General features: G+C 46.5%; 1 protein-coding gene across 4 annotated transcripts in view; it reads left to right on the top strand.

Moving 5' to 3' along the window:
- The window catches only part of WDR5 (WD repeat domain 5), a 53,872-nt gene that overhangs the window by 17,530 nt on the left and 22,527 nt on the right, over positions 1 to 13,815 (top strand). For 3 of the 4 annotated variants that reach the window (XM_077305032.1, XM_077305033.1, XM_077305034.1), the window contains 5 exons: positions 2,006 to 2,079; positions 3,470 to 3,574; positions 8,264 to 8,353; positions 9,314 to 9,397; positions 13,545 to 13,600. In XM_077305032.1, the coding sequence (XP_077161147.1) occupies positions 2,006 to 2,079; positions 3,470 to 3,574; positions 8,264 to 8,353; positions 9,314 to 9,397; positions 13,545 to 13,600 (409 nt within the window). The remainder of the gene's footprint in view (positions 1 to 2,005; positions 2,080 to 3,469; positions 3,575 to 8,263; positions 8,354 to 9,313; positions 9,398 to 13,544; positions 13,601 to 13,815) is intronic. The other variant, XM_077305035.1, reaches the window with a different exon arrangement.

The following is a 13,815-nucleotide window of genomic DNA, read 5'->3' as shown; positions in this document are numbered from 1 at the left end:
TACTTTACTTTTGCTCCTCACATAACTGGAAAATCTTTTCTTGTTACAATGGGCTTCCCTGGCCAATCTTAGCTCACTCTCAGCTTTGGCCTTTCTTATGATTGATCTACAGTGCCTAGTAACCTGTAGGTACTCTTCTTTAGAGCTCTGTCCTTCCTTCCATTTCCTGAACATTTTCCTTTTCTTTCTTAGTTCCTCTTGAAGTTCTCTGTTCATCCAAATAGGCTTCTTAGAGCTCCTGCAGTGTTTTCGTCTTTCTGGGATAGTCATTGATTGAGCATGCAATAGCTCCTGTTTGAGTAGCACCCACCCTTCACATGCTCCCTTCCCTTCCAGCATTCTCGTCCATGGTATGACACTCATTATGTCTCTGAGTTTATTAAAGTTTGTCCTACGAAAATCCAACATCTGCGTCTGGCTACAAGCTTCCTTGGCTCCCCATCTCAAAAAGAATTCTATAAGGACATGGTCACTTCCCCCTAGGGTCCCCACCTCCTTCACCTCATCCACCAACTCTTGCCTGTTGGTCAGTATTAAGTCCAGTATGGCTGAACCTCTTGTGGGTTCATCTACCATTTGATAAATGAAATTGTCAGCCAGGCAGGTCAGAAACTTGCATGACTGAGGACGCTTCGCAGAGTTTGTTTCCCAGTACACATCTGGGAAATTGAAGTCACCCATGATGACAAGGTCCTGCCGCTTGGATATTTTCTCAAGCTGCTCACAAAGTGCAGCATCCACATCCTCTCGTTGGTCAGGCGGTTGGTAGCAGACACCAACCACCACACTGTTTGTTTTCCCCTCGCTTATTTTCACCCAGATGCTTTCCACTGTAGATATGCTCCTTCACTAGAATTTCCTGACAGGTAAGCCCTTTCCTCACATACAGTGCCACTCCTCCACCTCTTCGATCTATTCTGTTTTTTCTGAACAGTTCATATCCATCCACCATTACATTCCAGTCATGAGAATCATTTCTGTGATGCCTACTGCATCATACCTCTCCATCAGCATGAGAAGTTCCAGCTCTTCCTTTTTATTGCCCATGCTTCGGGCGTTAGTATAAAGACATCTGAATCCTTTTACTTTTGGTTCCCTATGAGCTGGCCTTGCCGGTTGGGCTGCCTCCCATCGTTTTCCTTCCATACACTCCCTATGTTGATCGTCTCCTTCCCCTAGTGGCTTTAGTTTAAAGCTCTCCTGATGAATCTCACCAGAGTCTCCCCAGAGATCTCCCTAGGAGAATCTCCTCTCCACCACCTTGCCCAGGAACGCCAGATGCGATACTGGGCGGTAGTCCTGCGGGTCCAGCGTTGATTTTTTTAGGAGGGGGCGAACCACTGCCCCCTTTACCTGCTCAGGAAACTCCCCCGAACTTAGGGAGGAGTTGATGATGTCTCTGAGCTGGCCTCCTATCCCCTGGCCGCCTCCCTTGAGGAGCCAGGAAGGGCAGGGATCAAGGGGGCAAGTGGTCGCCCTGACCGAGCTCAGCAACTTGTCCACTTCGGGAAGAGAGAGCCTCCTGAAGCCATCAAACCTCATTACCAAAGGCGGCCAACAGGTCTCCAGTTCATTTACTGTATTAATTGTGGCAGGAAGGTCGCAATGGAGTGACAAGAATTTATCCGCAAAATGGGTTATCAAGCGTGGCTGGTAGTTCGAGGTGGAACAACAAGACATTATCAGTAAAGTAGCTCGATAATGCTTCACAGCCGAAATCCAATTTCCTAATATTTTGGCGCCCTTTCTTGAGGGCGGTAAGGGTCCGAACTAACCCTAAATAATTGGGCCGGGCGAGAGCTTGCGGACGCAATTTCCGAGGCAAAAAACTCACATTTTGCCACTAGTAATGGCTAGTAATATATATAAACTAAACATGCATAACACTTGATTTTCATGAATTAGCATTTTCAAGAATATTTTGCCAATCTTTTGAAGTCCTGCATTCTTTTGAAAGGGTTTGTGTGTAACAATCTTTTCTTGGTGTTTCTGTGTTTTTTTTTAGCTGCTGATAAGCTTATTAAAATTTGGGGAGCTTATGATGGCAAATTTGAAAAAACAATATCTGGCCACAAATTGGTAAGTGCTATGTGCTGACCTCGGGGGTGGGAAGGGAGGGGGGAAATAGGGGGACGGAGGGATGTAGGGTGTTATATTTTTGAATGACTCCTGCCCTGTAATTTGCTCCTTGTAGTAAGGGAGAAATGTTTAGTATACTTGTTTCTTGTATAACTCCAAGTGGAGGAGCTTTTAACCAGGGTGGGCATTAAAAGGTAGTGTGGCTGGCATTTTACCACCTCCGCCAAGCCAAGCTCCTAGGGCCCTATCTGGCCCTGGCACACCTAGCAACAGTGATCCATGTGATAGTCACCTCTTGACTGGACTTCTGTAACTCGCTCTCTGCAGGCCTGCCCTTAGCCTTGACCCAGAAACTACAGCTGGTCCAAAATGCAGCGGCCAGGATCCTCATAACAAGACTGTGGAGGTCCTACATCCGGCCCATTCGCCACCAACTGCATTGGTTGCCAGTTGAATTCCGGACCAGACTAAAGGTCCTTCAAGGCCATACTCAGTCGGGGCCCAGTATACCTGAGGGACCACCTCCCTGCCTATGCCCCTCAAAGAGCTCTATGCTCCACCACTGGCTAATGGTCCCTGGCCCTAAAGTTGACCACCTGGCCTCAACCAGGGCCAGAGCATTATCTGTCTTGGCCCCCACCTAGTGGAATGAGCTCCCAAAGGAGATCAAGGCCCTGACGGAGCTAAAACAATTCTGCAGGGCTTGCAAAAAGGAGCTCTTCCTCCAGACATTTGGTTGAGAGCAGGCATAACCAACAGCTCCCTCCCTCCCAGAACTCCATTAGTGCGTTCTGGACCTGTTTACACAGTTGCACTGTTTACATTGTGTACAATGTTTGCATTATTAGAACTATCAATTATTAGTATTATTGCTACAGTTATTTATATGTTATGGATTGTTTCATGTATTGTTTATACATTTTATGTAAACTGCCCTGAGCCTGTGTGTGCACAAGTATACTAAACATTTCTCCCTTACTACAAGGAGCAAATTACAGGGCAGGAGGCATTCAAATAAATAAACCAATAAACAAATACACAATTAAATAAATATTATTTTTTCTGGTCATCGGAAAGTACAGTGTCCAAAACTAGAGGGACTATGGCTCAGTGATAGACATCTTCTTGGCATACAGAAGGTCCTGGATTCAATCCCTGGTGTCTCCAGTAAAAAGATCTGGCAGTAGGTGACGTGAAAGATCTTTCTCTGTCTGAAACCTTGGAGAGCCACGGCCAGTCTGAGCATACAGTACTGTCTTTGATGGACCAATGGGCTAATTCAGTGTAAATCAGTTTGATCTGTTTATTTTGCCACTTTATTGTTCATAATAACATGTACTTGATTTCTGCACATTTACATTTTAACAAATGAAACCTTTCTCTCTTACAGGGAATCTCCGATGTTGCTTGGTCATCAGATTCCAATCTTCTTGTCTCTGCATCAGATGACAAAACTCTAAAAATTTGGGATGTGAGCTCGGTAAGAGGCCTGAAGGTGCACTTCTATGCCTGTTTTCTGCTTCCATTTGTTGAACAGTTGTCATAGGGTTATATGTATTGTTACCTAGTCCAGCTAAGTGATTCTGAGTTAGTAAATCATTTCCTTCAACTCCACGGGAGTAGCTGTGTTAATCCATTGTAGGTGTTTAAGAAGTAAACTGACTCAAGTGTTGTTAACCTTCAAGGTCCAAAGAATTTTGTTTTCATTTCTTTCCAGTCTTGAGCCTCCACTTGGAGTTAAGGTCAAAAATTCAAAGACATTCTACTTCTATTTCTTTCCTTCCTTTCATATCCTGCTTATTTGAAATAACTGCTGAAATGTTCGTCAGTCAATGCATAAAACAAATAAGCTTTAATTCTTTTTGGATAATGTCTGATTTGAAGACTTATGGAATTTGAAGGATTCCTGAATGCTCTGCGGGACCCGATGCTCTCCAGTGTCTTGCTGGAGGCCTTTGTGGAGGACTGGCAGTCCTGCCTGTTGGCCACCATTGACAAGATAGTTCCTGAGCGCCCTCTCCGCCCTCGTCCAAATCAGGCCCTGTGGTTTACTGCGAAGCTTTTGGAGAGGATGAGGAAGGTGAGACGGCTAGAGCGAGTGTGGAGGAAGATTCGTGATGAAGCTACAAGAACATCTCCTCGCACACTTATGAGGGCGTATGAGATGGCAGTGAAAGCGGCAAAGTGTGACTACTTTGCCTCAGAAATCATGATCGCTAGCTCTCACCTAGCCCAATTATTTAGGCTAGTTCGGACCCTTACTGCCCTCACGGGAGGGCATCAAAATAGTAGTCAATTGGAACTTGGCTGTGAGGTTTTTGCAAGCTATTTTGAGGATAAGATCTTGTTGCTCCACCGTGACCTTACTGCCACAGTTGATACAGTTTGCTAACAAGAAGCTCCGTGACCGTTATGGGGGATTAGGTTTGATGACTTCAGGCAGCTCTCTTTATCCGAAATGGACAAATTACTAGGGTCAGTGAGGGCGACCGCTTGTCACCTTGATGGTGACCTCCATCGTGGTTGCTTAAGACCTGCGACCCATGGATAGGCATTCCCCTGAGGGAGATTATAAACCTCTCCCTTACATTGGGAGACTTCCCTAGCAGCTCAAGGAGGCAGTGGTTCGCCCTCTTCTGAAAAAACCATTGTGGGACCCGAAGGACCCTGCCAGCTACCGCCCAGTATTGCATCTTGCATTCTTGGGCAAGGTAGTTGAGAGGGACACCACAGACCAGCTCCTAGTATTTTTGGAGGAAACTTTATCCCTTGATCCATACCAGTCTGGCTTCCGTCCTGGCCATGGGGAGGAGACTGTGCTGGTCGCCCTGACAGATGATCTCTGGCGCCAACTGGACCGGGCGGGTTGGTCATTCTTGGAAGGGTGGCTTCTAAGTGGCTAACCTTTCTAGAGAACAGATCACAGAGGATCGCTGTGGGGGAGGAGTTATCCCACTCCTTTGTATTCCCATGGGGGGTGCCACAGGGAGCGGTGCTCTCCCCCACATTATTTTAACATCTATATGCGTCCTCTGGCCCAGCTGATATGGAGTTATTCGCCAGCTGTTTGGAAGCAGTGGCTGGATGGATCAGGAGAAGCCACCTGAAACTCAACCCCTCCAAGACGGAGGGAGCTGGAACAGGAAGTGCATCTTCCCTGCCTGGATGGGGTGCAGTTGTCATCTGTGCCCCAAGCCAGGAATTTGGGAGTGATTCTGGATGCCTCATTTTCCATGGAGGCCCAGGTCACCAAGGTAGCCTGGATGGCGTTTCTCCATCCACGCCAAGCTCGGCTACAAGCGCCCTACCTGCCCCCGGAACACCTGGCCACTGTGATCCATGCAATGGTGCAATGGTCACTTCTAGGTTAGACTTCTGTAACTCGCTGTACGCGAGCCTACCCTTGTCCGTAACCTGGAAGTTCAGCTGGTATAGAACACAGCTGCACGGGTCCTCACTAAATCATCTTGGAGGTCCCATGTTCAGCCTCTGCTGAAGCAGCTGCACTGGTTGCCAGTTTGTTTCCGGATTAGGTTCAAGGTTTTGGTATTAACCTTCAAGGCTCTATGCAGCTTGGGTCCTGCATATCTGAGGGACCGCCGACCTCCCTATGCCTCCCCACACGGGCACTTTGCAGGTAAGAATCTGCTGATGATCCCAGGACCTCGGGAGACTTGCCAGGCCTTTTCGGTCCTGACCCCTACCTGGTGGAATGAGCTCCCTGAAGAGCTGCGGGCCCTGTTGGAGCTCTCTGAATTCCGCAGGGCCTGCAAAACGGAGCTCTTCTGCCAGGCGTTTGGATGGTGGCCTGGGGGCTAAAATCGAGCCCCTCTCCCCCGGGTGGGGGGGGAGGCCTGGTTCCCCAGATAATTCCACCCTGTGCCCTGTGTCCATTCGCTCCCTTCTGCCCATCCTGTGGGCCTGTATGGGAATAGTTTTTTCTTAATTGCCATCATTGTGACTAAGTCATTGTTTATGGGGTTTTAATGGGGAATTTAAATGGCTTTAATGTACTGTATTTGTATTGAAACATTGTGAACTGCCGCGAACTGTTTTCTGAGAGCGGCGATCATACAAATTGAATAAATAATAATAATAATTAAGTTTCTCAAACTTTGCTGTCAAATTTACCACCAGGATATCAAAGTAAGCATGTCTAATTTTGATCAAACACTTATTTCTGCAAGAGTCTAAAAGAACTATAGTCCAGTAGCATCTTAAATAATATTTGTAGAAGGGTATTGTTTGCTATGGCATACTTGCTGTTTGCTGCTACTACAGAAAAAGTGTGTGAATGAAATTAGACATGCCTGCTTTGATATCCTGAAGATTAAATTTAACAACAAACTTTGAGAAATTTAACTTGCAATCCAGACACTTCCCCAAAAGAATTAAAGGTAAAGGTATTCCCGGTGCAAGCACCGGGTCATGTCTGACCCTTGGGGTGACGCCCTCTAGCGTTTTCATGGCAGACTCAATACGGGGTGGTTTGCCAGTGCCTTCCCCAGTCATTACCGTTTACCCCCCAGCAAGCTGGGTACTCATTTTACCGACCTCGGAAGGATGGAAGGCTGAGTCAACCTTGAGCTGGCTGCTGGGATTGAACTCCCAGCCTCATGGGCAGAGCTTTAAGACTGCATATCTGCTGCCTTACCACTCTGCGCCACAAGAGGCTCTGAAAAAGAATTAAAGCAAGCTTAATATTAGATTTTATGTATAGATTGCCTTGAACATTTCAGCAGACATTTTAAATAAGCAGGATATTGGAAGGAGGGAGGGAGGGAGGGACAGATGGACTAATGCAGCTACAGTTTTTCTGTGTGCATGCATAAGTGCCACATTGCTAATCTTGAAAGATGTACAGATTTTTAATTAAAGTTCATAAGTAAAATAGTTCTTGGTTCAGCTAATGTTCATAGTACAATATGAGCTTTTGGGTAACACCAAACTTTGAGTGGATTTTTTAAAAGTTTAAAAGTAAGAGGATGCTTTCAAGAGAAGGGAGTTATCCGCCCTTTCTTAACCTTTGACATTCATGCCACTAGATGGTGCTGTGACTGCTTAAGCTCTCGTTTGTTGCTGGATTTTAAGTTTTTCCCCTTGTTGGTTTTTCTTTCGAATTTGAAATTTATGTATTTATTTAAGCATGGTGGCTGTGTTGGTTTATTGAAGTGGTGGAAGTGGTTTATTGAAGTGGTGGAAGGAAGAGGGTCTTTAGCTGTTAATGAGAGTAGAATTCTTCTCATGAAACTTTGCTCCCCAATTTTTATCCTTTTGAGAGTTATACAGGTTTGTTTTGGGACCTTGGCAATTTATTTAATGAGACTGCCATTCAAGTTTCAAGGGATTTCTTTTGGCAGGATTACAGTGCAATGTAATTTTGTGACTGCAGTTCCATTAATGCTGTCCTTATTTGCCCTAAGAACGTAATAAAACAAAGAGAAACCATGTAATGGCACACAAGAAAAGAATATCTTAGTCTCATATAAGATGGTGTTTTAATCTTCTTGTATAGTATCACCACGCATATACATAAACAGTATTAGCACAGAAAAAGTTACTTGGTCAGCTCATATGGCAGAAAGCAAATAGAAAAGACGGACAAGCTGGACGTGCCTTTCGGACTACAGCAGTCCTTCCTCAGTTTTTCACGCACCAAGATCTTTTTACTACCAGTGTTCTTAAGCTCAATACAGACCTAGTTGGTAGTGGGAAAGGACTGCAGCACTTGGTACTTGCTTTCAAACGCAGAGGTCCCCTTTACAAGGCTCATAGCCATTGATAGATCCCATCTTCTGTGCATTTATATATGTCCTTTTTTAAATTGTGTAGGCTAGCATCCATTGCCATATCTTATGATGGAGAGTTCCATAATTATGCCCTTTGTAAAAGATTTCTTTTGTTCTGCCCCAGATGCCAGTCATTAAATTTGCTGGGTGACCCTGAGTAGTAGTAGTAGTAGAGAGAGAGAAAGATCATCTCCCTGCAGGCTTGTGAGGGGAGTAACTGTGCTGATGTTGCAGAAGGGCTGCTGGGACTGACACTCTCCCCCCCCCACACACACACACAAATCACTGACTTTAGGATTGCATTTACATCCCAGGCCAAAATCCACACTAACTTCTCTTGGGTATGGTCTTATAAATAGCACTCTCTCTTTCCCCATCCCCCACCCCCATTTTAGGGCAAATGCTTGAAGACACTGAAGGGGCACAGCAACTATGTCTTCTGCTGCAATTTCAACCCCCAGTCAAACCTCATTGTCTCGGGCTCGGTAAGCATGGATAGACCGCTTTGGCTCTTTGGTGGGGCACTGCAGGGCCACTGGAGGGCGGCTGCTCCAGGTGGCACCCATGGGTGTCCTGACTGGGCCAGGAGTAAGACAGGCATATCATTCTTTTCAGTAAATATAGGGAGTTGTACAGTTGCTGCCAGGGAGGAAGCAAGATGGCTGCAGTCATGCAGAGTAGTGTTGAGAAAGATGGGAGGTGGGCAGGGCTGGAACAAGCCGCATCTACAGAGGAGGGCCCTCCACTGCCAGGTCAAGGTTGAGGGGGCAGCACCAAAAGAGATCATCTCCCGTGGTGCGGCAAGAGCGGGACTTGAGTGAGAAAAAAGAGCTGGAAGAAAGCAGAGAGGGAGACTTCTCTCTGAGTGATGGAATGGCTGTGCTACAGGGAGCCAGCAGCAGAATCTGCTGGAGGGCAGCACAGGAAGCTGGGAAGGCACTGTTCTTCAGAGGCAAAATAGAGGGCACTCTTGCAATTCATCCCATCTATGACTCAGCCCATGAAATGCAGGCCATATCTTGGGGCCTCCAGCAAAGAGCAAGTCATCTTTGGAATTAGAGCCCATGGCAACACCTGCTGTTCTGCAAGCAGGGCAGGCTGCCAGCTAAATTGACTGGGCAGTTCAAGCCTGCGATGAGAGGAACCAGCTTGATTGGGAGGGATGGGTGGGAAGCAGGAAAGCCCCATACCATTTGGAAAGTTTCATGGCTCTATTTATTTCTGGAGTGAGGATAAACCTTTGTGCTTAGCCCACCCATAGAGGGGCTTGAGCTTTTGGCTTCCAGCCTTAGAAAGAAATGGGGAGTGGAGTAGCCTTTATGAGGCCACTAGCAAGGCAGCACCTGGAATAGTTCACTGCTGAGATACAGGGACTATCAAGAGTATGACTTCCAAAGCCTTTGGGGAAATGGCGCCTTCTGAATTCTCTTCTGCTTGTTCTGCAGTTTGATGAAAGCGTGAGGATATGGGATGTGAAGACAGGGAAGTGCCTCAAAACGCTGCCGGCACATTCTGATCCCGTTTCAGCTGTAAGTTCTTTAGGATGGGCTGCTGGGCTACCGTCTCCTCTTCCAGTGAGATTTCAGACACTGCTCCGCCTTCTCCTGGCTGTTGAGCACGGGAATGTCACAGACCTGGCTCACCTGCTAGATTTGAGATGTGAGTTCCCTGGTACCTGTTCTGGGAGCTGGCCACTTGGTGGATGCACTAGCTATCTGGGACTCTGGCATGTGCTCTGCAGGCACATGTGGAGGGGAAGCACCACCATCAGGCAGACACTTGGATGGCTTAACTGGAGCCAGCCGCTTGGATGTTTCTCCTCAACAACACACACAAAAAATTAACACAGTGAGTTATTGTATTTTAAAATATTTTGAAATGTTTAGTTGTACATGTTTGTGTCTTATCAACACAAAGAAAAGATAATTCAGCCAGGCCAGCATGAGAAACTTGATGTAGAGGAAGAGCCAGATTCCTGTCCTGTCATCTCTTAAAGATTTAAAAAAACACGGATTTGAGAGTCAAAATCCCTTCATGGGTTATGTGGCTACTTCAGTCATTCTTCACTTCTGTTTGTTCACAGCCTTGAAGACAGAAACATTCGTGTTGGTTTGGATCCCTACCAATCCATCAAGTTAAAATAAATTATTCAAATTGCTTTCTATGCTTGTGGCATAAAAACTTTGAAATCTTAAAACCTGGATTCTCTTTTCTGTGGTCTCTGAACCCAAGTACTTCCGTGACTAGATCCTTAGTGCGATTTCTGTTAGAACTTCCTTGGCAAGTAGGGATTTCTGGAACAGTTCACCTTTTGCCCCCAAACTCCCTTTCAACAGAAGAATTCCCGGAGAGTCTAAAAGGCAGTGGTTCGCCCGCTACTAAAAAAATCTTCTCTGGATCCACGACAGCCATCCAACTATCGCCCCGTCTTGCACTTGGCGTTTCTGGGGAAATTGCTTGAAAAAGTGGTCATGGACCAATTGTATGCATACTTGGAAGAAGCTTCGGTCCTAGACCCATCCCAGTCTGGTTTCCGGGACTGGCCATGGGGTAGAAACAGTGCTAGTCACCCTGATGGACGACCTTCGTCGCCAGCTGGACTGGGGCGGGTCGGCGCTGCTTATATTATTAGATCTCTCAGCAGTATTTGACACAGTAGATTATGAGCTTTTAGATCACTGCCTCGCCGATGCCGGGATCAGAGAGACTGCCCTTCAGTGGCTGATCTCCTTTCTCCGGAATTGCGGACAGAGGGTAGCATTAGGAGAGAGCTCATCAAGCCATCACCAACTGGCTTGCGGAGTCCCCCAAGGGGTAGTTCTCTCTCCAACCCTATTTAACATCTTTATGCGCCCTCTTGCCCAACTGGTGCGGAGGTTTGGGCTGGGTTGTCACCAATATGCTGATAACACCCAGCTCTTCCTCCTGATGGATGGCCTCCTTGACTCTCCCCCAGAAACATTAGCCAGCTGCCTGGAAGTAGTGATGGGGGTGGCTCAAGCAGAGTCAGGAAAGGCCCAAGTGAGGAAGCACGCCTACCCAATCTGGGTGGAGTGCAGCTAAAAGTGGCCCACCCCAATAGGAACCTGAGAGTGATATTTGATGCCTCCCTCTCAGAACATAGCTGCCAGGATCCTCACAGCAACACCTCGGAGGTCCCACATCCAGCCCGTCCTCCAGCAGCTGCGTTGGCTCTGAGTTGAATTCCAGATCAGGCTTAAGGTGTTGGTTATCACCTTTAAGGCCATACGCGGCCTGGGCCCAGTATACCTGAGGGACCGCCTCCCCACCTACGCTCCTCAAAGAGCCTTGTGCTCTACTACCTCCAACCTCCTGGTGGTCCTTGGCCCCAAGGAAGCCCGCTTGACCTCAACCAGGGCCAGAGCTTTCTCCATCCTGGCCCCCACCTGGTGGAACGAGCTCCCAGAGGAGATCAGGGCCCTGACAGAACCTAAACAGTTCCACGAGGCCTGCAAAAGGTAGCTCCTCTGCCAGGCATTTGGTTGAGGTTGACCCAAACTATCGCTTCCAATTGGTCCCCAAGCTTCCCCCCCCCCCACTACAACTAACACCAATTTGCCTAACCCACTGGGTCCTAGTAAGAGTTGAGTTGAGGCTCTTGCAATTCCATTTTATAATGTTATTGTTATGGTCATGTTATTACTGTAATCACCTGTTACCTTATGTTATCTGTATTTTTTCTTGCTCCTGAGCCTTCCTGGAGGGGAGTATAAAAATATAATAAATACAATAAAATAAATCAATAAAATAAAACTTTTTTTCCCCAATAGGGGACTCCAAATATCTTATAGCCACCTTCTCCCCTCAGTTTAGGGGAGAAGCAACCTGTGAAGTAGGTTAGTTTGAGGGTGTACAACTGACCCAAACATCCGTGGCATGGTGGGGATCTGAACAAGTAACAAAAAGGGAAACAGCAACCCAACCAAAAAGGCCAGGGATAAAATCAACTTTAGAAAAATATAAACAGTTTATTATAGGCACTCAAATGTTTAAAAACTATAAAATAATGTCTGTTTGGCACACATAAAACATCAAAGTGCACCAGTAATGCCAAATAATGTTTTGACCTTGACAGCGCATTTTGATCAAATAGATCTTCCTCAGAGGTCAATTGTACAGATTTACACAGATATAATGAACAAATGTGTACATTTTTCAACAAGGGGTTGCTATTTGTTTACAATTAGCAAATATTTAGAATGACTACATATAGATTGATATCTTCAACATATCTTTAAGCACCTACTCAAGCCTTATAATTGTTATTTTGGCCCTGTTCTCAGAGAAACAGACAGTAGGATTCTTCAGTATCCTGGGGAGCCGGGTAATTTTATGAATATGAAATCTGTGCTTTATATCTTAAAGCAGTGATCCCCAACCCCCAGACTGCGAAGACCTCAGCGCCGGGCTGCGGCTCCCTCTTCCCGCCCCCCCCCCGCAGGGATAAGCTTGCCAGGCCACGAGGAAATCGGCCGCCAAAGCGGCCAATTAGCTTGCGGCCCGGCAAGCTTCTTGCTTCGGAGGGGGGGGAGAAGCTTGCCGGGCTGCAAGCTAATTGGCCGCTTTGGCGGCCGATTTCCTCACCGCCTGGAGGGGCAGGGAGAGGGAGCTACAGCCGCCGGCGCAAACGTGCATGTGCGGACTTGCAGCACATGCGCGTTTGCGTCCGGCGGGACCGCAAATGCGCACGCATGGCAGTTTTGCGCAGTGCTGCCGTGCATGCGCGTTTGCACCCCCGCCTGACACGTTTGCGCCAGGTTGCCCTCCCCCCCAGCACAGCGGTCCGCTGCTGCCAAAAGTTTGCGGACTGCTGTCTTAAAGATCAATCTATATGTATTCTAAGTTATCTGTTAGGAACAAGAAATATCTGCTGGCTGAGGTTTCTGCTCTTACCAGCACCTTGCAGCCAGAGCAGACTAAATAAGTAAGCAAATATGTAAGCAAATAACATAGAATTTATACAACTGAAAAGTGATAATGGTAGCACTGATTTCATATTTCTATTACCCACCAGTTTTTCTCACCCCCCCTGTTGAAAATTGTAAAAATATGTTAATTATATCTTTGTGCTTCTGTACAATTGACCTCTAATGATGATTATTTGATCGAAATGCGTTAGGACAAGGTAAAAAAAATATTTGGCATTATTGGTGTACACACTTAGATGTTTTATGTGTGCTGAATCAATGTTCTTTTATGGTGGGAATTTGAACCTTGGTCCTACTCTGAAGCTCTGACTGGCCTCTCCTCTTCTTTACCAGTTAATATTAATGACCAGGATCAGGCCTTGGCAAGACACTTGTCTCAAATTATATATTTAGAATTTATCATCTTAATTCCATGAATTCCATGTTTAACATGTTAAAACTATATTAGTTATTACCAAACAAGACAAAATTTATATTTAATTTTTTAAAGTTATTATCTATACTGCATTATCAGGAAAATGTCTTTTGAATGCAGTGCAATATACTCTGCACATGCACATAAGTTTTTACCCAGCAAAGCTATGTTCAAATTGGGCCCTGGTCCGGAAGGTGAAGCTGGAGCTGGGCACTCTGGCTGGCATCAGACACCCCCCAAGAAATAAATTAATGGGCCTCCCCCAATAAAGTGGATGTTTCATTGGTATGCTGTCTCTCTTCTTCCTTTCAGGTCCATTTTAACCGCGATGGTTCTCTGATAGTGTCCAGCAGCTATGATGGTCTGTGGTGAGTGGGAGGAAGGAGGGTGGTGACTGTTGGGTCATGGAGGTGAGTGGTGGTGGGCCTGGGCTGCTGCTTCCTCCTTGCCAAGGGCAGGAGAGGCAGGCTAGTTTGGCTGTTGTGTGTGTGGACCACCAAGCTGAGATGTGTTTGACAAGCAGGAAGGCTACCTGGCTCCCCAAGGAGTCTGCCTCCCCCCAAATTGTGGTTGACCTGCATAA

Source organism: Paroedura picta, chromosome 12 (assembly GCF_049243985.1).
Source record: "Paroedura picta isolate Pp20150507F chromosome 12, Ppicta_v3.0, whole genome shotgun sequence".
In the NCBI taxonomy this organism is placed as follows: domain Eukaryota; kingdom Metazoa; phylum Chordata; class Lepidosauria; order Squamata; family Gekkonidae; genus Paroedura; species Paroedura picta.
Note: the sequence above shows the minus strand (reverse complement) of the source record. Positions and strands in the feature narration are given on the sequence as shown.